Source organism: Odocoileus virginianus, chromosome 4 (assembly GCF_023699985.2).
Source record: "Odocoileus virginianus isolate 20LAN1187 ecotype Illinois chromosome 4, Ovbor_1.2, whole genome shotgun sequence".
NCBI classification, from domain to species: domain Eukaryota; kingdom Metazoa; phylum Chordata; class Mammalia; order Artiodactyla; family Cervidae; genus Odocoileus; species Odocoileus virginianus.
Window position 1 is genome coordinate 56,027,693 of NC_069677.1, and position 22,581 is coordinate 56,050,273.

The window sequence follows — 22,581 nt, forward strand, 5'->3', positions numbered from 1 at the left end:
ACTCCTGGAGCTTGCTCAAACTCATGTCCCTCGAGTGGGTGATGCCATCCAACCATCTCATCCTCTGTTGTCCCCTTCTCCAGAGGATAAGAGCTATTATGATACTAGTGGCCCTGTAAACTTTTAATAGAAGCTTTTTAGGTTCCCAGAAAGAGAAGTTCTGAAATGTGCTCACTTCATGTTTAGCTGAAGAAAACAGAGGATGGGTGGGCTGCAGCTGGCAAACTCAAAGCACAGCTGGGTAGCAGGTGATCTTAAAAAAGAAAAAAAAAGCCAAAACCCTGGGCAAACCGTGTAGTCAGGGGTGATCATTATAACTGGAGAGTTGTTACATAATTACTTGTTAACTACTGACAAACATATACATGACTACAAAATGCCATGGTTACTCTGGCCACTGAGGCTAGTTCAAGAGTGAAGGTTTCTCTAATTAATTTCACTCAAAGAAACAAACAACCCGGGGACCCATTCCCTTCCAAGGTAACCTGACAGCTTTTACATATACAAAACAGCCTCCAGCAATTAAGCCAATCGCCTCTGGGGAAGAAAATCAGTGTTTCCCTGTTAAATTGATTTTTAAAGAGAAGAGGGGAGACAAAAGTACTTTCAAACAGCTATAATATTCATCACCTGGACAAAACCGACTTCCACGCCAAAGTAGAAAATTTTAACAGAAAAGGTCTTCCCCAACCCACCCCACCCCCGTTCCTGCTCAGCTGGCGCAAGACCAAGACCTGTGTCGGAGGCACTGCATTCCAACATTTTTCAAAAAGTTTACAAGGATTTACCGAAGCGGCGGGGAGAAAAATAAGGCAGGCAGAGGCGGGGGAGAGGGAGCAAGAGGGTTTCCGCAAGGAAGAACCGGGTGAAGCGCCCGGCTGCGCCGCGCAAGGCCCGGTAACCGGGAAGCGACCCGGCACCGGGAGAGCGAGCGCCCCAGGGGAGCGCGGGGCCTGCCAGCTGCTCGGCCTCCGCCCCCAGGGGTCCCCCCCAGCGCCTCCCCCCAGGGCCGGCCCCCGCCGGCAGCCACTCTCTGCCGACCCTGCCCCCGCAGCGGCGGCGATGCCCACGGGGCCAACTTGGCCCTGGGTCAGCGCTGCGGAGCGCAGCCCCGGGTGCTGGGGAGGCCGCCGGCGCCCTTACCTCCTTCTGCTTGGGGTCCTGCGGGTAGACATCTGGCGGCCCGAGTCGGGGGCGTTTCAGCGGTCTCTGCTCATAGCTGAGAAGCCCGAAGGCGGCCATGATCTCTCATGTTAACCGGCGAAATGAATGAGAGTTGGAGCTGGAGCAGCCGCCTCTGAGCACCAGGGAGCAGCACTTTGCAGACAGACTCCCTCTCCCCCCTCCTCGCTCGCTCACTCGCTGTGGCGCTGCAGGCAGGAATAAAGCAGGTTGGATGCTGCCGCTGCCCGGCACGCAGACGCGACTGATGGGGGCAGCCTCCGGCGGGCACCCTGCTGCGCTGGAGCCCCCCCCCCCCCCCGGGACGCACCGCCGCCCGAGAGCCCGGAGGTCCACCCGGGGCCTCCGCGGCACCGGCCTCCCTTCCCGCCCCCCCCCCCCCCGCACCCCGCCACCCTGTCCCTGGGGGGGAGGAGCAGCTGATGGGAACGTGGGACTTTTTTCACCAATGGACCCAAACCCACCCCAGCCGGGCGCAGGGTGGGGTGGGGGAGGGGCACAGGGGAGGGGGGGATAAAAAAAAACTTTTCTTGGCGCCCCAGGCGGGTGGCTCAAGTGCTCGCCCTCGGCGAGGGTGGCCCGCCTAAGCCGAGAGGAGACTGAGGAGCAGCCCGCCCCCGCCCCCCCTTCCTAAGACAGGGACCCTTCCCCCGCTCGCCGCGCGCCCCGCAGACCCCGCCACCTGGGCGCGGACCCGGCTGGGAAGGAGGGAGACTGGCCTGGAGGGGGGTTGGGGGCGGACAGGGATGCGGACGGTGGGGAAGCAGCCAGTGCCTCCTAGACGCCGGCCGGGCTCCGGTGGCGCATCCGCGGCTCCGGTGCCCTCGGCGGCTCCGGGCAGGCGCCGAGCAGCGCGGCCGGCGGTCGCGGCGGCTGGAGGGGGCCGCGCTCACGGTGGCTCGGGGCCGACTTAACCCTTTGCTGCCCCTCCAGGGGCTGGGGAAGGAAGGGGGCGCGAAGAGGGTCGGCAGCGAGCGCCGACGGGAGCAGCGAGCCCGCGGGCGTCTCGGGCTCCTCCAGCCCGCCGCCCCCCACCCTCACCCCGACCGCAGCTCCCCACCCCCACCCCCGCCGCCGACAGTTTACCTGTTGGTCCCCCGCTAGTGGGCAGGGGCTGCCGGCAGCGGCAGCAGTTCGGCGGCCGCAGCCTCCATGATTCGGGTTGGGATGGGGGCCGGCGGGGGGGACTGGATTTGATCCGGTTTGTAAGGTATCCGTCTCGCCCGGGCGAGCTCCGGGGACGCCGCGAAGTTTGCCACTGTCTGGGGGCGGCGGACGACGCCGGCTCGCCGCCGCCGGCGTTCTCGCCCCCACGGCCGAGGAGCGCGAGCTTCCGAGTTGGCGGACGGCGGCGCGGCGGCCACACTGAGCATGCCCAGCTCGGCTGCCGGACCGCGGAGGAGTTGGCTGCGAGCGCGCTCCGATCCGCCTCTCCGGGTTTTCGCAGCCGCAGAGCGCGCAGCCCGCGGGCCCGGGCGCCGGGGCTGGCCCTGGGGTGAATCTGGGCGAGGGAGGGGGCGCCCCCAGGACCCCTCTCCCGGCCGCGAGCTGGGCAGTCCGCCTCGACCTCTGTTAAGGTCGCTGTCCCCGTGGCCTGGGCCGGAAACCTCACCTGCGCCGCGCGTGTGGAGTGAGGCGGGGGTATCCTCCCGGGGAGACCTTGGTCATCCAATCCGCCCGCGCTCCCCGCTAGCTCTGGGGCGTGGGCACCCAGATGCAGGGCCACCTGCCGCGAGCCCTGCGAAACTACAGCTGCGGAGGCGGGCCCGGTCTGTCCCCAGGGGCCCAGCGGGAGGCGCGCCCGGGAGGATGCGCCCGCGCTTGGCCGAGAATGATGGCTGCCATTTATGGAGCCCTCGCTTCGTGCCAGGATCTTGACAGTAAAGGTCTCTGGTCCTTTAAAAAAAAGGGGGGGGGGAACTTACAAGGTTTTACTGTACCCCTTTTATAGATAGGGAAATCGAGTCACATTAGGACCGCCCGGTGACTTGCTCAAAGCCGCGAAGCAAACCGATCACAAGTTTCTGATCTATTGCCCACAGCTTGGAATTGGGAGGAATGGGTTCCTGAACTGATCTTGCCTGATAGGGTCAAGTTCCTCCCACCCTGAGGAATTCGCAAGACTCCTATTGCATTCTCTATGAGACGGTGCGAGTCAAATCTAACCCCAAAGCCTTTGCACAGTGCCAGGCACAGCGTATGTGCTCAGGAAATGTTGGTTAAACCTGATGATCTACATCAGATTTGAATCTGATGACTTGAAGCAAAGGCGGGGAGGGGGGGGGCCGGTGGTGTGGATATAAGCCACTGGAGCTAGGAGACTAGTTCTTAACTCTCGACTCTGACCTATTAGCACTTCCCAAGGCAGCTGAGACCAATTCAGGCCGGTAGTTTCCGGATTCTTGACTCAGTCTGAGCAAATACTTTTAGAGAACAGTTCCACCAAGAAGCGTTTCCCCTGCACCCTCCCCAAAGGACTTCTTTTCCACTAACACCTTGGCTGTAACTTCAAAGCTGAACTTGCCCTTGGGATGTAGGTATCTGTCAAATCTAGCTTCCTTGCTTTAGAAACAGTTATCTAAATTTGTTAATGAAAATTGTCAAGCCAAAATGCAGAAAAAATAGCTTAATGAACCCCCAGTACTCCTCTCCCGTCTGTGACAATTAGAAAAGTTTCGCTGTTTGTGTCTAATCTCTCCTGCCCCCAACACAGTTACATACACTGGAAAAGACGGTGTTGTTCACTGTGGTGACTTGGGTGCACAGCATGGAAACTGGCATGTAGTGGGCACTCAAAAAGGTGTTTGTTCGCTGGTGGGATGGATGAGTAGGTGTGGGTGTGGGTGAATAGGTGTGTGGATAGATGGATCTCCAGTGGTATTTTGGTGATAGCTGGTTGGGAAATGTAACCTCAATTCTTCCCTTGAAATACCTAGGCAACAGTCTCCAGCTGGCCTCCACAAGGGAAAAACTTTTGAAGCACTCAAAATCATATCTGACCATAAAGATTTTAAAGTCAAAGTGAGTTAATAATGTGTCCTTAGTGTTTGGGGAAAAGGGAAAAGGAGAGTTCTGTTGATCTCCCTTCTTTTTCCCTCCCTTGTTTTGAGACAGTCTGGCATGGATTCTTTGACCCTTTGAACATTTAAAGAAAAAGTAAAATTTTTTTAAAAAACTAGCTTCCGTAAGCTGTGATACTTCCTCAAAAATCATCATTTCACTACATGAACTTCTCATGGATATTTGGTTCCTTCACCCTGACATTTGCACCTGTCACAATCTGCCACCAGCTACCAATCCAATTTTTTCTCCTTAACCCCTCACCCCAGTTAGCTCTCACTCATATTTCCAAATATGAAATTCCTGGGCCCTTGACTTTCCGATAGCCACCTAAGGACAGTCCTTAGAGTCGACTCTGGTGTGAAGCCCACCTCGAACTCTTTTTTTTTTTTTAATTTTTCCGTATGTATTTTTGGCTGCCCCGGGTCTCCCTGCTGCGTGCGGACTTTTCACTAGTTGCAGCGAGGAGGGGCTGCTCCTGGTTGCAGCGAGTGGACGTCTCGCTGCAGTGGCTTCCCCTGTTGCATAGCGCAGGCTCTACACAGGCGCAGTAGCTGCAGCTGGCGAGCTCTTCAGCTTGGGCTCGGTAGCCTGTGTTTAGTTGCTCCGTGGGATGTGGAATCCTCCCAGACCAGGGATCAAACCTGTGTCCCCTACATTGTGGCAGGTGGACCCCTATCTACCACCACCAGGGAAGCCTCCACCTCAGACTCTGGAAGCACAAAATCATCTTTTGATTCTTTCAGTACCCTTAACATAATTTTCATTCTCTTATATTTTTCACCAGTTCTATTGAAAAAATGACTGACATCCATCACCGTACAAGTTTAAGGCATACAGCATGATGGTTCAATTTACATATATTGTGAAATCATTACTGCAATAGGTTCAGCTAACACCCATCTTTTCATATAGATACAATAAAAAAGGAAAGAAAAAAGGGGGAAATTTTTCTTTTTGTAATGAAAACTCAGGATATACTTTCTTAACAACTTTCCTATACACCATATGGCAGTGCTAACCGTAGTCATCATGCTGTACATTACACCCCTAGCTCTTATTTATCTTATAACTGGAAGTTTGTATCTTTCAGCCACCTTCCTCGGTTTCCCCATCCCCCAATCCTCTGCCTCTGGTAACCACAAGTCTGATTTCTTTTTCTGTGAGTTTGGTTTTGTTTTGGTTTTGTTTTTAGACTCCACATATAAGTGAGATCACACAGCCTTTGTCTTCTGATTTATCTAACTGGGCTTCCCAGGTGGCTCAGTGGTAAAGAATCCGCCTGCCAGTGCAGGAGATGCAACAGACTCGGGTTCAATCCCTGGGTCGGGAAGATCCCCGGAGGAGGAAATGGCAACCCACTCCAGTATTCTTGCCTGGAGAATCCCATGGACAGAGGAGCCCAGCGGGCTACAATCCATGGGGTCGCAGAGCCGGACATGACTGAGCATGCACACACGTCTGATTTATATCACTTAGCATAATGCCTTGGAGATCCATCCAGATTGTCACAAATGGTAGGATTTCCTTGTTTATTTAATGGCTGAATAATATTCCACAACATCTTTATCCACATGTCCATTAATGAACACTTAGGTCATTTCCATGCCTTAACTACTGTAAGTATAGCTGCTATGAACTAGGGATATAACGCTATGAACTGGGGTTATAGGTATCTTTCCAAGTTAGTGTTTTCATTTCCTTCAGATATATTCCCAGAAGTGGTCATTCTCTTTTAATATCTCATCATTTATTGGCGTACTTTCAGACTTGCCGCACAGAACAGTCTCGTTCACCATCCCCACCTCACCCTCTCACTCTCCTTCCGTTCCAGAGCTGATCTTTAGGCTCACTCAGGCCAGTTAGCCACAGGGTCTCCTGCGCCTGAACTTCCATCACAGTGCTGGTTAGTACCTGAGAGGCACAGATTCTTTATCAAATGCCGTGGGTCTCGTTTGCTACTGTTCTTGTGGGAGTGAGAGCTTTAGTCACCCAGTGCAGCCCATGGACTGCAGCCCACCAGGCTCCCCTGTCCATGGGATTCTCCAGGCAAGAATACTGGAGTGGGTAGCCATTCCCTTCTCCAGGGGATCTTCCCAACCCAGGGATCAAACCCAGGTCTCCTGCATTGCAGGTGGATTCTCTACTATCTGAGCTACAGGGAAGCCCACTGTTCCTATAAGGGGCATCTTATCTTTTTGGTTAATGACCCTCCCTTCCCTAGGCCTGGGAACAGTTTGTACAGAATATGAATTACTCAGAGAACACCAGAGGCTCCCCAGAGAGGCCCCAGTTTAGACCTCAGCCTAGCAAGAAGAGATGAGTTCAGGTGCCTGAGGAAGTTTAACACAGCTGGCAAGGGAAAGGGATTGAAATGCAGGCAGAGAAGGAGGAATTATAAGCCATTCAAAGTATATGGGACTTTATCCTCCAAGAATGAAGTTAAATCTCTAGGGCTGCTTTTGTGGGTTGAGGCATGTTTACAAGTTTTCTTCCTAGCTGCTTCTGTCCTTTCTGCTAGTCTTGGTTTTTCAAAATTCTACAAGGAGTCCCTCATAGTTGAGTCCTCTCTTGTGTTCTTGGATGAGGTCCCTTTAAGACAGCTCACGGGCTGGCTTTTTCTCCCTGCATTTAGTCTGTAGGAAATGCACAGATGCCTTTGCCTGTGCACACTCTGGGGCAGGCATTTTCTCTCCAGCCTTATCTCCTTGCCCACATGGACACGTTCTGCAACACAGTTCTTCACCTTGAAAGATCTCAACTCTAGGTCAGAGACTACTTCTTTGGGTTCTTGCAAACTGCAGCAGACAGAGGTTAAATGCCCAGACCAGTGATCCCCTCAAAACTCTTTTCATGAGGCTTGAGGGGAGGAATAACACTTCTTGGGAGAGAGAGACATAATCATATTCGCCAAGCAGATTTCAGAAAATGAGAGTAGAGAATGGCTAGGAGCAGAAGCAAGGTGCTGGCCCTCCAGAAGCAATGGTCCCCCTATCCTTGTTTTACAAATTAGCACTGGAGGCCCCGGAGGTGAAGTTAGCTGGCGCAAGGCCATTGAGTTAGCAAGTGGCAGCCGGGGTCAAACCTGGACGCCTCTGACTCTCCTTTTATTGTCAGCATGCTACCTGTATTAATTACCATTTACATAACACTTATAGAAGGCAACCTCGGAAGACACATCTTGTAGAAGAGAAGTAAAACTCCCGACAGCTCACTCTGGCATAGTGCATGCTTCCACTCAAGTGGAAAGGAACAATTCTCCGTGTAGCGCCTGTAGGTGAAGTAATTAAAGTTGCTGGATTTCCCCATGGGACTGAGGCTTGCCCAGGTGTATGTATTACTGTGTTTTGTTAACAGATTGTCTAAAGGTAGTCTTGCTTATTTTCAGTTTTTCTTACATCCCCATTACATTTAAATGTATTTATCCCATGCCTGGTTCTGAATCAAAAAAATAAAAATTCCCCCTTTCTTTTAGGCTCTTAAAAATAAGAAAAAGGAAAATAAGAATGATTTGAGAAGGAATCAAAATAGAGGAAAAGACAAATGGGGGATTCATCTGGGGACATTACAACCAAATGAAATTTTTAATATGGTCTTTAGGCTGTTTAGAGAAATGTAAAGAATACAGACATAAAGACTTCCTAAAGCAGTATTGACAATAGAATTATATTGCTATTCTAAATATATACTTTTACATTTTCTGGTAGTCACATTAAAAATGTAAAAATTGATAAATTAATTTTAGTAATACTTTTGTTTAACCCAATATAAGCAAAATATTGCGTTTCAACATGTGGCCAGTCTTTGAACTGTGGTGCCGGAGAAGACTCTTGAGAGTCCCTTGGACTGCAAGGAGATCCAACCAGTCAGTCCTAAAGGAAATCAGTCCTGAATATTCATTGGAAGGACTGATGCTGAAGCTGAAACTCCAATACTTTGGCCACCTGATACAAAGAACTGATTCATTGGGAAAGACCCTGATGCTGGGAAAGATCGAAGGTGGGAGGAGAAGGAGATGACAGAGGATGAGATGGTTGGATGGCATCACCGACTCAATGGACATGAGTTTGAATAAGCTCTGGGCGTTGGTGATGGACAGGGAAGCCTGGCATGCTGTAGTCCATTGGGTTGCAGAGTCGGACATGACTGAGAGACTGAACTGAACGAGATATTTTACAGTCTTTTTTTTTTCCTGCTAAGTCTTAGAAATCTGGTGTACACTTTACACTTATAGCATATCTCATTGCAGACCAGCCACATTTCATGGGTTTGGCAGCCACATATGCCTCGTGGCTACCATATCCGTCAGCCCGACTCTAAAGGGATGTTTCAGTCCTCAGGAACCTGTAACATGTGGGATCTTAGTTAAATCACTGAGAAAGCAGGAGAGTTTCCAGATTAAAAGAGCAAAAACTAATGGAAAGAATTAAAGAAGAGAAATGTCAGAAAGTAAAGAAGAAAGGTAAAGCCAACTCGGGAAGACAGTGGATGCCCAAAGAGCACTTAGTAGCTCAAGAGGCAGGATTGTCACGAAGGCAAGGACCTGGAAAGAAAACTCTGGGGACTAAAAATCAAGGGATGAGATAAGTGAGTTTTGAATTACAGAGCTGAACCAATGACAAGGCTGAATATTTAACCTCATTCACCAACAAATTGGTGTATGCCACATTTACAAAAAGAAGGACAGCTAGTTGGTTTCTGCAGAGGGACCGTGGTGCACACAGCAGGATCACACACCCAGCTTTTCGGCACCAGAATCCTATTTTACTCCTTTACCCAGAGCTGCTACGTCAGACAAATGCTACACAAACTCAAGAAAGAGTTCAGTAGAAGGTCAGAATGCTCATTTATGGGCATACTGGAATAGCCCTTTCCAGGGACTGAAATAGGGATAGCACCTTATTCAGATCACCTCCAGCTAGTTTTCAAGTTTGTTGTAAAAAAACAAATTAGTAAGCAGAAGGGTGTTTCAGTAAGCGTAAAATTAAAGTTAGGAGAATTGAATCGTCTCTGGGGAACGTCCACAGAGTGCCCCCGCGGTAGAACGCGCCTCCCTGTGACCGGAATGGGACACGTGCCACACCTCAGCGCAGGGGGCCCTTGGAGAGTTGTTACTGAGCAGTGCTTGTATTGGGCTTCCCCTGTGGCTCAGCTGGTGAAGAATCTGCCTGCAACGCGGGAGACCTGGGTTCGATCCCGGGGTCAGGAAGATCCTCTGGCGTAGGAAGTGGCTACCCGCTCCGGTATTCTTGCCTGGAGAATTTCATAGAGAGAGAAGCCAGGCCAGCACAGCCCATGCTGTAGTCACAGAGTCGGACACGACGGAGTGACTAACACTTGTCCTCACCAATGCTTGTATTATTTACTCTATAGCCGGGGTTCCTGGTGGTCTGCAGGTTTTGTGGGTTTTTTTTTTTAGGTTTGTTTATCTTGGACTTGCACGGTCACTCCTGGACTCTAGGAAAACCTGCCTGAACTGGGTCCACATTCTCAAGTGACACTAATCTGTTGGTATGGAGGCAGACCTGCCCTTTTGAATGTAGCCTGTTGTCACAGCCCCAGCTGACCAGCTCCCCTCAGAGCGGGGCTCACCCACCTGGCTCCTGTAGCCCAAGAGAATGAGTGCCTTATTATACGGGGACATCTGCTAACCAGGGCTGGCTTCAGACGTTCCTGTTGAGAGAGACATATACAGAAAGAGAAGTTCATTTTCAGTTATGTGATTCTTTGGTTACTGCTTTCTTAGTGTTAGAGATCCAGCCTTCATCATCTATTAGGTACAGATTATAACTCATCTGTTAGGATGTTTTACATCTGATGAAAGTGTATCTTACAAACCTATATTTATTCTATGATAAAGTATTTCAGTTCTCAGAGAATTCTTTTCCCAGTTCCAGGGACATACTCTTGTACTTCCTTATATACCTGCTACAGTCACACAGACAACATGGAAGGCAGAATCTGAATATTACACAAAATATCTTGACAGATTGAAATGATAAACTAAATTAACTGGATCAAATTTGATATAAGAAGAAACTCTTTTCCTCCACCTACTAGACATATCAAAGACTGTTTGGTATCTACTATTTGTTAAATCTGAAGTTTAAATTCTAAGGAATAAAACATAAATGCTGCCAACACTTTGATCTCAGAAGCATTTGGGGAATAGCAGTGCACAAATCAATTACATGAATCCTTTATATAATAGCATTTTTTAATTAATATTGCTAAACCATTGCCCAACATTCTCACCACTGTGCCTTTTTCCAAAGCTGTTAACAAATCATAAAATTTAGCAATTTGATTTTTATCTTCCTTCATTTCTTTTGCTCACCCTCTGGCAGAGTTGCTATCAATCAGCCAAAAATGTCAGCAAGAAGATGGAAGAAACAGAGTTTCTGCTTAGTTTTCAAATAGGAAAACCGAGGCTCAACTAATCCAGAAGTGGCCACAAGTGATCAGATAAAGTCAATGGCCCAGGCGTCTTCTTCTGCCTGCCCAATGTGCTTCAGCTTGGTCCTCCCCCAGCTCTTCTCCCTCTCTGTTCCTTACCTGCTAGCCTCTACCCTCTTCTTCTGTTCCAGTCTATGCTTTTCATAGCCTCTCCAGCCTCTTTTTACTGATGCTCAAAAAGGACTATTCCACCTCCTCAATTCAAGATGTTCATCACTGCATCCCTAGCTGGCCCCAGTTTCTTGTTTGCAGGACAGGACCAGGTGGCTGAGGTTACAGGGATAGGGACAGAAGAGAGAACAGCTCTTGGCTATAGTTGTGGAGGGTGGAGTTGCAAAGTGAAAACAAAAAGCATGTCTTAGAGACACGCACGGTCACAGACATGCACATGTTGCAAATGAAGATGGAGTCAAATCAGCAAAGGAGCCTGGAGGAGTCAGGAGCTGTTGGTCCAGGTGAACAGAAAGTGGTTGTGAAAACTGGAGACAAGCAGCACTTGGTGCTTCTTCAAATAGACAGCAAACATCTCCCAACTTGTCCCTATAGAGTCACTGCATAGCTCTACCCACTCTTAAAGGCCTGTTGATTCTTTCTTGCCCAAACTTCTCAGATTCATCCAATTCTCAATAATCCCTCGGCTACAGCTTTAGTCTAAGCCCTGAACATTTCTTGCTTTGGATTTTCCTTATAACCCAACTTGGGTCCTTGCCCTGATTCTCTTTTTGAAACCCAACACAAGAGGTTATCAGTTTAATTTTTCAAAAATCTTCATTTCACTATGCCATTCCTTGCTTTAAAAAACAAACAATAACAAACAAACAAACAAAAAAAAAACCTCTTTGCTAAATTCCTGCTACTTTAAAGATTCAACTTAATCTGAAAATCAAGTTGTTTTCACAATATGCTGAAGGGGTCAGGGCTGACATGGGTTAAATTTGGGAAGTCAGTGGAGGCATCATCCAGGGAGGCTTTATTTCCTCTTCTTTAAAGTGGAGGATTCCACTCCTGAGCAGTGGGAGCACTGCAAGGGGACACAATGAGTTTGGAACTGCTTAAACCAGTCTGACAGAGAAGTCATTTTCAACCCCACTGCCTCATGTGCTTGAAGCTTGTCAATGCCCCAGAGATGGCGCTTTGGGGCATTCTGATTCACTCTGGGGTAAACTAGGTAGAGAGGAACAAAAATAAAAAGCATTTTCATAGCCACACCAGAGAGAGACCAGCAGAGTCCTGGCAGAGGCTGAGTCCCTCATTCTTACAGGAACTATGGACAGGATAGATGAGCAAAGCCAGCATCTTCCATCACCAGTAGGCGATGGCATTTGCAGGGAGACAAGTAATGGAAATAGTCATATATGCCACAGTGGACCCTTAGCTGCTCCCACCTAATAGTGAAAGAAGGAAACAACAAACCCCAGTGGCCCATTCAGAACAAACCACATTCACCAAGGTCCAGCAGGTAAGAAGGTATGGCCAGATAGCCTGTGATTATTTGTCTCTCATTGTCTTAAAAGGTCAGTGATGTAGGCTTAGCTGCCAAGATAAGTGGTCTGAGCCAGTTCATCCCTAAATCTGTACAGAGACCTTCTCAGATCTGGATTTAAAGCCCAGAGCATTCGAGACTCCTGAATAAGCAGGTAGAATTAACTCACATACTGGCTCAGTGACACCCACCAGGTCAAGCCAGTAGATCTTTGGCTTCATCTATCTGGGAAGTGTGTTAGTCAGTCAGTTGTGTCTGACTCTTTGTGACCCCATGGACTGTAGCCTGCCAGGCTCCTCTGTCCATGGGATTCTCCAGGTAAGAATACTGAAGTGGGGTGCCATTCCCTTCTCCAGGGGATCTTCATGACCCAGGGATCAGACCCGGGTCTCCTGCATTGCAGGCAGATTCTTTACCATCTGAGCCACCAGGGAAGAGTTATGCTCAAGAAATTTAATTTGCTTAACATATATTTACTGAGTATCTGTTATGCACCAGCTACTCTAAATATTGTGGCTACAACGAGGAGATGAGTAGATGGCTCTTATAGAAGAGACAAACAACCATGCAAACTAGTATAAAATTGCAACTGTGACAACAACTTCAAGGAGAAGGACATGAGTTCTGAGGTTCTGGAAGGGGGATTTCCCATGGAAACAATCCTGAGGTTGAGATCTAAAAACTGAATAGGAGTTGTTGTTCAGTCACTCAGTCCTGTCTGACTCTTTGCGGCCCCATGGACTGCAGTACGCCAGGTTTACCTGTCCTTCTCCATCTCTTGGAGCTTGCTCAGAATAGGAGTTAACTGGGCAAAAAGATGGAAGAATGTTTTAAAGAGGAACAGCATGTGCAAAGGCCCTGTGGCTAGCAGGGCTGAAAGAAAGCCAGTATGCTTGCACAGAGGCAAGAGAGGGAAGCTGGTGTGAGTGAGGTTGGGAAGTGGAAAGGACCACAAAGAACAGTATGGGTTATTGAGCTGTCCTGTCTTTCTCCAATAGGAAGTTCAGTTCAGTTCAGTTGCTCAGTCGTGTCCAACTCTTTGCAACCCCATGGACTGCAGCATGCTAGGCTTCCCTGTCTATCACCAACTTCTGGAGCTTGCTCAAACTCATGTCCATCAAGTTGGTGATGCCATCCAACCATCTCATCCTCTGTCGTCCCCTTCTCCTCCTGCTTCAATCTTTCCCAGCATCAGGGTCTTTTCCAGTGAGTCAGTTCTTCTCATCAGGTGGCCAAAGTACTGGAGTTTCAGCTTCAGCATCAGTCCTTCCAATGAACACCCAGGACTGATCTCCTTTAGGATGGACTGGTTGGATCTCCTTGCAGTCCAAGGGGCTCTCAAGAGTCTTCCCCAACACCACAGTTCAAAAGCATCAATTCTTCAGTGCTCAGACAATTTGCTCATCAATTCTTTAGTGCTCCAATAGGAAATGGGAAGCTATTTAGTGGTTTTAAGCAGAAGAGTGTCCCAATCAGATTTGCATGGTGAAGAGATTACTTGGTCTGCAACATAGAATGTATATTGGAAGGGAAGTGGTCTGAGTGGATGGGGCAGGAGACCAGTCAGTAAGATAGCTGCAAGCCCCAGCAGGAAATGGTGTTGGCTTCTGTCAGGATGAAGGGGTAGAGATAAGTGAGTAGATCTGAGTGATAGGTGAGAAAAAAGCTGACAGAACATAGTTATGATCAAATATGAGAGGCTGAGATTGACGAGACAGTCCAGAATGATCTCTGGGCTTCTGGGTCGCTGAACAGGATTGATGGAGGTATCAGTCACTGGAAAAGAGAACCTGGGAATAGAGCCCCATTTCCGGTGCTGGGTGTAGGGCTGTAGGTACCGCAATAGGGTGATGAATAGGAGGTCATGTGACAAGTCACATGATGTTAATACCTGACTCTTGGTATTCACATCCTTATACAATCCCTTTCTGGGTGACTGGACCTACTGCTTTACTTCTAGTGAATAGAATAAGGCAAAAGCGATAGAATGTCACTTCTGAGAGTAAGTTATAAAGAGACTGCTCTATTCCCCTCCTTCTCTCTCTGCATTCTCACTCTGGGGAAAGCCAGCGGCCATGCTCTAAGCAGCTTCATGAAGAGGCACCAGGGTAAGCAACTGATGTCTGTGAGCAACAGCCAGTGTGGATCTGAGACCTACAACTGCTCCATGAGTGGGCTTAGAAGCAGGTCTTCCTCTGTCTCCCTGGGCTGACTGCATCCCTGGCCAATGCCTTGATGTCAGCCTCCTGGGAGCCTGAGCTAGAGGAGCTTACTCCTCCATGCCCAGATTCCTGACCCACAGAAACTATGAGATAATAAATGTGTGTGGTTTGGGGCTTGGGGGTAATTTGTTACACAGCAATAGATAATTAATACAGATGACCTAAATAGATGCATATCTTATATGAAAAAATATTAAGTTGAAAATTTGATATAGATCAGGAGCACAGGAAATTCTGAACTAAAGTTGTAAACTTGATATGCATTCATCCTGAGAGGCAAAGTATAAAATGGAGGAGGAGAGATTCTCGAAACAAGTCCAGAGGATCTCCATAATGTACCAGCAAGAAGAGAGAGATGATTTTGCAAAGGAGACAGAAAAGGAACAGCTGGAGAGATGGAGAGAAAGTTAGCAGAAAGTTGAATCATATAAGTCAGTACAAGGCAGTGTTCCTCCAAATTAGGGAATGTCAAGTAAGACAAATATGAAATACTGTTTTAGGTATGAAAGTAATAGTTCACAATTCCAGCGAAAGTACACGAGTAGGACTGGGAAACAGAACAGTATGGATCGAGGCTGGGCGATAAGAGAAATGGAGACAGAAAATACTGGACAGAATTTGACCTCTGAAGGTGAGAAGAGAGATCAGGTAGGAGCTGAAAGTGGATTATAATTGTTATTTTGTTTTTACATGAGAAGACATATAAATAAAGCAGGAAAGATTCGGGCAAGAGAGAAAGGAATATACAGGAAGGAAAAAGAAATAGAAAGTGTAAGCTTCCTGGAAGGCAAAAGGGGATTCTCCTTAGATGGGAGGTTATTAAATAGCTGTGTTATTAGAACAGGAGACCCACAGGACAGCTGCGGAAATACTCAGGAGATGAAGAAAGTTTCTATGTGAGAGCCTACTCTCCCAGCAGTTTAGTACGAGGAGGTCAGGGAAGAAAAGAAGGGAGGTTGGAGGCTTCAGGAAAGGAGAAAGGCTTGGGACAGCCCCTGTGGAAATGGGAAAGTGAGAGATAGGACTGTAGTAAGTTTTTGTGTAGTGTGAAGACCTGTTCAAAGTTAATGATCTTGAACTTAGAGTGGAATCAATCTGCCTCATTGGGAGTACTCAGATGCTTGGATGTAGGCACAGAGAAACAGAAAATTGGGTTCAGAAGTGTAGACAAACGGAGGCAACAGAGGGACTGGGAAGTCTAGGGCAGTAGAGACGTGTAGGGCAGAGAAGGGAGTCTAGAAATACTGCTCATGAACTCCCATCATAAGGGAAGTTAAGAAAGGGGAAAGTTGATGAATTGGAAGATAGCTGAGGACAGACAGTACTAATAACGTTAAAGAAGGGCTGGTGGGAGAACAGTAGAATAAACAGCAGGAAGCAGGGGCGGTTACAGTAAAGCAAAGCAGTACTCAGATTGATAATTTTGGAGGAGTAATATTACAGGTAATGATAATATCCAGGGACTGTACATGGGAGTGGCTGGCCGAAATGGAGAGGAAATCATTGAAGATGCAAGAAAGAAGAGCATCTGAGTGGCCATGGTGATGGACAGGCCACTCACCTGGACATAGCTGTCACACAGACTGATCAAGCCTTGGGAGAAGGGGACAAAGAACTGGGGGTGGGCTTTTTACCCATTGCCAACATAGAGAATGAATGAGAGGAACCCCTGCCCAAAAGATGACAGCAACAGGGGGTGAAGTAGGAGATCTAAATGGCGTGAGTGCAAAGAAGCAGGGTTTTAACAAGATAGTGGAAATATAATGTTGGGGAGTTAGAGAGAGACTGCAGCAGACACTGCTTATTCTCTGCATGATATCTTTATCCCTCTTCTCCCTTACTAACAAAATCCTGATTTTGTTCCAGGATGCAATATGCCAGCAAGTATAGATTTCCTTCCTAAATTCCCTTGCATCAGAGGGTAGCCATGTGGCACACTTCTAAACCAATGAGGCCTAAACTTAATTTCACTAGGGAATCTGAGAATGTTTTTGTTTTCCTGATGCAGGCACCAACCCTTAGCTCTGCCTGGAATTCAGATGTGATGGCTGGACTGCAGCAGCCATATCATGACAAAGAGATTACAAATATGAAGAAAAGGCAAAGATGATCACAGAGCTGTGAGTCTGGATTTTGACCAGCCACTAAACTAATACAAGTAGTGATCTACATCCACATTTCTGATTATGGGAAGAAAGATGAACCCTACTTCATTAAGCCAATTGGTTGAGTTTGTATTATTTGTAATAAACTATGGAAGAAAATAGTAATCACATGAGGGGACTCTCAGAGGTGAAGACAGCTTCAGCAAGAGAGGAGGCAGGAAGTAAGGGAGTGCTATAAAAGAAATTGTGCAGGTAGGGCAATTTGCTAGTTATGGAGAAAGGATTCAAGAGATCAAGATGGAGGAGAATGAGGAAAGGAGTGCAAGGCTGGGACAGAAGGATGTGCAAAGCTTCATAAGAATGATGGTGGAAGGGGATCAAATGACCACTTAGGCATGGAGGCGAAGGCTGCGCTTTGGACCCTGACCAAGGAAAACAGAAATGAAAGCCTTGATGGATTTGATCTCCAAGACTCTGAGGGCAAAAACCTGTGTAACCTTCTTAGAGGGATTACCAGGTGTGTAGGTGAGACTGTCCTCTTTCTACATCCTGAGTTAGGTGAGAAAAGAGAAATGTCATCCTTCTGGCCTCTCTAGAGAATCAACATGCAGGCTCAAAGCTGCATAACGAGACCTGGCAATTCTCTGGATTCCCTCCAGATCTCCCTAGGGGCAGGAACAGAAGCTGCGCTGGGGAGGAGGGGGGACTGCAGGCCACAGGGCCTGCCAGGACTAAGTGAGGGAGGCATTTTGCCCTCTCCTCTGGTAATTGGCCCACAGGGTTGGTTATCTCCCTCGGGAGGTTGGTGTTCCTCTCGTGGAGTCCTCAGAGTCCCAAAGCAGAGTGACAGCGTGTGCCTGGTGGTTCATCCATATTGCTATAGCAACAGGCTTGCCCCTGGAACCATGGGTTCACCGCAAAATGATCAGGACTCTCTTCAAGGTTGCTGGTGCGGGTTTGACCAGGATGCAGGCCAGGTGAGCAGACATGAAAGCCTGGCATCAGGAATATTCAGGATAGGAACTCCACCCCAAACAGTCAAAAGCTTAGAGAGTCTGAGAATGAGTATAAGCTAAATCCAACAGGGACCCAAGGGTCAAACAGAAGAAGCACAATCCCGTCACCAAGACTGAGGGACATTCCTATGATGAATCTGAGGGGAGAAGGGGCTGGTAATGAGAATCAGAAAAAAACCCAAAGCAAAAAGGGCTGAGTGTGTGTGACTCCTCATCACGGGCTGCGGGCTGCAGGCTGCAGGGCATGGTGACTGAGCTGCACTGATACTCAGGGATGCTGGGAGGACCGTGGCTGTCCCCAGCCCTGGTCAGTCACGGACGGCTTGCCTTCCAGACTCTGCAGACTGCACCCCTTTGCTCTGAGTTAATGGAGACTGATCCTGATGGTGTTAGGACTCCATCCTCACCTCCTGTCTCAATTCTTTGATCTGGCCAGAATTCTCAGTATCTCTTGGAGAGCCATAAACCTGCCACTGCCACCCAGGATATCTGGCCAGTCTCTACCACTAGACTCGGTTCATAATTTATAATATGGATCTCAGTTAGGAATAGAACCTACAGCTCTCTAGGCCAAGACCTAGCAGAATATAAGCTCCGTTAGGGAAGGGTCTTTGAGACTTTATCACTGCATTCCTAACACGTAGCACACAGCCTGTCACACAATAGGAACTTAATAAATATTCATTGAGTCATGGGTCACTGACAACCTTCCCAGCCCGTGCCTACATTCCAGGTTACTGGACGCTTCTGTGGGTGCCTGCCATCGGCACCATCCTGCTTCTTCCAGAAAGGACTCTCATAGAACCAAGACCTTTCGCCTCCGTGTCACTGACAGCACCTGTGACCAGAGCTTCCTGGCGTGGTCCACCTGCAGAGACTTTGGTCACCACTGCTGACCTGGACCAGGACAAGATTCCAAATGTCCCTTTGGCCATTGCAGTGGTAGCATCTGTGTCCCTTCCTTGGTGATGACAGCGTTAGTCCCCGGGCCTAGGCCCGCTCCGACCCAGCCTGCTTCCCCATCTCCGGCAGCTGAGGACTCATCATCCTTCACAGTCAAGGCCTGCGGAGTCTGAGAGCAGCAGCCGTAACACAGATGACCTTGAAGATCTCCCAGCTGCAAAAGCCTAGGAGTAAAGATGAGGATTATAGGAATGTAATTTTACTGATTCACAATTGAAGAAGTATAAAGTCTCTTGCCTAGTACACTATCTAAAAGCATATAGTAAACAGTAAGATAGTATATGAAAGTGAAAGTGAAGTCGCTCAGTCGTGTCCGACTCTTTGTGACCCCATGGACTGTAGCCTGCCAGGCTCCTCTGTCCATGGGATTTTCAGGCAAGAGTACTGGAGTGGGTTGCCATTTCCTTCTCCAGGAGATCTTCCCGACCCAGGGATTGAACCCAGGTCTCCCGCATTGTAGGCAGACGCCTTACCATCTGAGCCACCAAGGAAGTCAGAATAGTATATATATACACTATTGAAATTCTATTATACTATATAGCAAATATTTAAGGGCTTCCCAGGCGGCCTTAGTGGTAAAGAACCTGCCTGCCAACGTAGGAGACATAAGAGATGCAGGTTTGAACCCTGGGTGGGGAAGATCCCTGGAGGAGAACACAGCAACCCACTCCTGTATTCTTGCCTGGAGAATCCCATGGACCAAAGAGCCTGATGGTCTCCAGTCCACAGGGTCGCAAAGAGTCAGACACTGAAGCAACTTAGCACGTGCACACACACACACACACACACACAAGGACATATATGTATTTATTAAATTGGGGGACTTTTTTTTGCCAGTATTTCCCATTGGAATGTAAACTCCATGATGTCAGGAACTCTGTTCATTATTTTTAAAACCTTTTATTTTACATTGGAGTCTAGCTGATTAACAATATTGTGATAGTTTCAGGTGGATAGCAAAGGGACTCAGTCATACATACACATGTATCCATTCTCCCTCAAACTTCCCTCCCATCCAGGATGCCACGTATTGAAAAGAGTTCCCTGTGCTATATAGCAGAATCTTGGTGGTTATCCATTTAAAATATAACAATGTGCACACGTCCATTCCAGACTCCCTAACTCTCCCTGACCCCAGTTCCTTCCCTCTGGTAACCATAAAGGACTCTGTTCATTTTGTTCACTCCCTAAACACTGGGTGCCTCGTTAACTGTTGAATAGGTGAATGAATTACTTCTGGATGCTCTCTGAGTGGGCCCTCTCTGCACCTGGAACCCAGTTCTCTGGCTAACTTGTAGCATGCCCATTTTCTCCTTCATCTGATCCGTCTTCTCCTGGGCATGTGTGTGTGGCCATTACCTCTGACATTCACTACCACCGTCAAGGCATGGTTGCTTCACTTGCTATCAAAACGGCCAGTTCCACCTCCCACTCATATCTGCCAAAACCACGCTGCACCAAGTTTGTTCGTCTGGGCCCAGGCCTGCCCTACCATTGTCCCTGATAACAACACCAGCGCAGAGATGCCTGGCTGGGTTTCCCACTGGTGAGGAGGCAATCTCTACCCTCACCTTTTATATTACCCACATCCCAAACAAGGCTGCCTTGAATGAACTTCCAGATATTTTTTCTAAAAATAACCCTTTTGATCTTTGTAGTCAGTGCCCCTTGTCTAGAAATCTGGCCTAAACCCATCTCAGTGACAGGCATAGCACTACACCTAGGTATTGGTATCGGACCAAGCTGGCAGACATTGTCTTTTTTCCACTCTGTGACTTTTATTCACTCAGGACCCTCAAGGTCTCTTCTTGGAGCCCTGATGGCAGAGGCCTCTGAGACCACCTGTCCCCTAGCACAGCCTCACATGTCTGAATCTTCCTGTCGGCCCAGATAGACTGGCCACAACACAAGGAGTTCGGGTCTTAGGCTGTACGTAATGAAGAGCAAGTGAAGACTCTGGAACAGGAGGTTATCTTGAAGAATCAGCAAATTCAGTTCAGTTCAGTTGCTCAGTTGTCTCTGACTCTTTGCAACCCCATGGACTGGAGCACGCCAGCCATTCCTGTCCATCACCAACTCCAGGAGCCTACTCAAACCCATGTCCATCGCGTCAGTGATGCCATCCAACCATCTCATCCTCTGTCATCCCCTTCTCCTCCCGCCTTCAATCTTTCCCAGTATCAGGGTCTTTTCAAATGAGTCTGTTCTTCGAATCAGGTGGCCAAATTATTGGAGTTTCAGCTTCAGCATCAGTCCTTCCAATGAACACCCAGGACAGATCTCCTCTAGGATGGACTGGTTGGATCTCCTTGCTGTCCAGGTGACTCTCAAGAGTCTTCTCCAACACTACAGTTCAAAAGCATCAATTCTTCAGTGCTCAGCTTTCTTTATAGTCCAACTCTCACATCCATACATGACCACTGGAAAAACCATAGCTTTGACTTGATGGACCTTTATTGTAAAGCAATGTCTCTGCTTTTTAATATGCTGTCTAGGTTGGTCATAGCTTTTCTTCCAAGGAGCAAGCACCTTTTAATTTCATGACTGCAGTCACCATCTCCAGTGATTTTGGAGCCCAAAAATAAAGTCAGCCACTGTTTCCACTGTTTCCCCATCTATTTGCCATGAAGTGATGAGACCGGATGCCATGATCTTAGTTTTCTGAATGTTAAGCTTTAAGCCAAGTTTTTCACTCTGCTCTTTCAATTTCATCAAGAGGCTCTTTAGTTCTTCTTTGCTTTCTGCCTTAAGGGTAGTGTCATCTACATATCTGAGGTTATTGATATTTATCCCGGCAATCTTGATTCCAGCTTGTGCTTTGTGCAGCCTGGCACTTTGCATGAAGTACTCTGCATATAAGTTGAATAAACAGGGTGATAATCAATATATAGCCTTGATATACTCCTTTCCTGATTTGGAACCAGTCTGTTGTTCCACGTCCGATTCTAACTGTTGCTTCTTGACCTGCATACAGATTTCTCAGGAACCAGGTAAGGTGGTCTGGTATTCCCATCTCTTTAAGAATTCCCATCTCTTCAAGAACCAGTGACTTGGGGATAGACATTTATTGTCATGTACAGGATGAGAGATGATGGAAGACTCTCAGATATCTTTGGTGATTGTAATTCATTCCCCAGAGGTCCTGATTGAACAGAATTCTACTCCACCCCCAACATCTCTGTGTGAGTCAGTGACTCCCTCTGAATATTTCTGGCTTTCTTAGCACCTGATAAGGTATCCATTCACAGCCCTCTGTGGTTAGGTGGTGTCATAACGCTGGTCATGACCTCTCAGGTAGCGAGAGGTGACAAGTGTTCCTTGACTACATAACTGAAACCCTTCAGGGTGTGATGATCAAACATGGGAGGGAACTACACAACTATGAGGACACGGCGGTGGTGGTAGAAGGTGTGATCACCCCAGGACCATTGCTGTAACCATCCACCACATCCGGCAACCCCAGGATGGGGACTGCTCTATCAGCCTGATTCCTGAGGGGCCTTGACAGTCAAGGCTTCACCAGGGCCCTGGGAAGAACAAAGAGATTGAATGAGACAGAAATATAGTTTCAGGTCACTGGATTTGGGGGTTCTCATCAGAGGTCAGCCTAGACTATTCTGACCAATGCATCTCCTTCTCTTCTTTCCTCTCCATTTTTCTTAACCAATAATTGATAACTTCCAGAAGGCCTTAAAAATCTCCTTCCTGGCCAGGAGCGTTTGGGAACTCCAAGGATGGGAAAAATGCTAAAATATAATCGCAAGAGCTACTATTCAAATCAGACACAATCCCAGGGCTGCACCCTCAGCCATGTAACCATGGAATGTTGTAATCTTGCAACCATCCCTTTAAACACTACTAACTTCCTTCAAGGGCTTTCCTGGCAGCTCAGCTGGTAAAGAATCCGCCTGCAATGCAGGAGACCCTGGTTCAAATACTGGGTCGGGAAAATCCACTGGAGAAGGGATAGGCTACCAACTCCAGTATTCTTAGGCTTCCCTGGTAGCTCAGCTGGTAAAGAATCCACCTGCAATGTGGGAGACCTGGGTCGATCCCTGAGTTGGGAAGATCCTCTGAAGAAGGGAACGGCTACT

General features: G+C 48.0%; 2 protein-coding genes across 10 annotated transcripts in view; both read right to left on the reverse strand.

Annotated features, from left to right (window-relative positions):
* Positions 1 to 1,342, reverse strand: part of MED12L (mediator complex subunit 12L) — a 340,418-nt gene extending 339,076 nt beyond the window's left edge. For all 9 annotated transcript variants that reach the window (XM_070466580.1, XM_020886558.2, XM_070466578.1 and 6 more), the window contains exon 1: positions 1,144 to 1,342. In XM_070466580.1, coding sequence (XP_070322681.1) covers positions 1,144 to 1,242 — 99 coding nt within the window. In that variant the 5' untranslated portion in view covers positions 1,243 to 1,342. The remainder of the gene's footprint in view (positions 1 to 1,143) is intronic.
* LOC139034862 (uncharacterized) lies at positions 1,249 to 3,027 on the reverse strand. The gene is made up of 3 exons (XM_070467089.1): positions 3,004 to 3,027; positions 2,269 to 2,953; positions 1,249 to 1,370 (listed from the first exon to the last, which is right to left on the reverse strand). The coding sequence occupies exons 1-3, from the start codon at positions 3,025 to 3,027 to the stop codon at positions 1,249 to 1,251; spliced, it is 831 nt and encodes a 276-aa protein (XP_070323190.1).
* Positions 3,028 to 22,581: the final 19,554 nt, after the last annotated feature.

Coding starts and splice junctions, on each gene's coding strand:
- LOC139034862 (XM_070467089.1), bottom strand. CDS start 3,027: ATGGCAGCCATCATTCTCGGCCAA. Junction 2,954..3,003: donor CAGCCATCATTCTCGGCCAA/GCGCGGGCGCAT, acceptor CCCTGGGGACAG/ACCGGGCCCGCCTCCGCAGC. Junction 1,371..2,268: donor CACTAGCGGGGGACCAACAG/GTAAACTGTCGG, acceptor TCCTGCCTGCAG/CGCCACAGCGAGTGAGCGAG.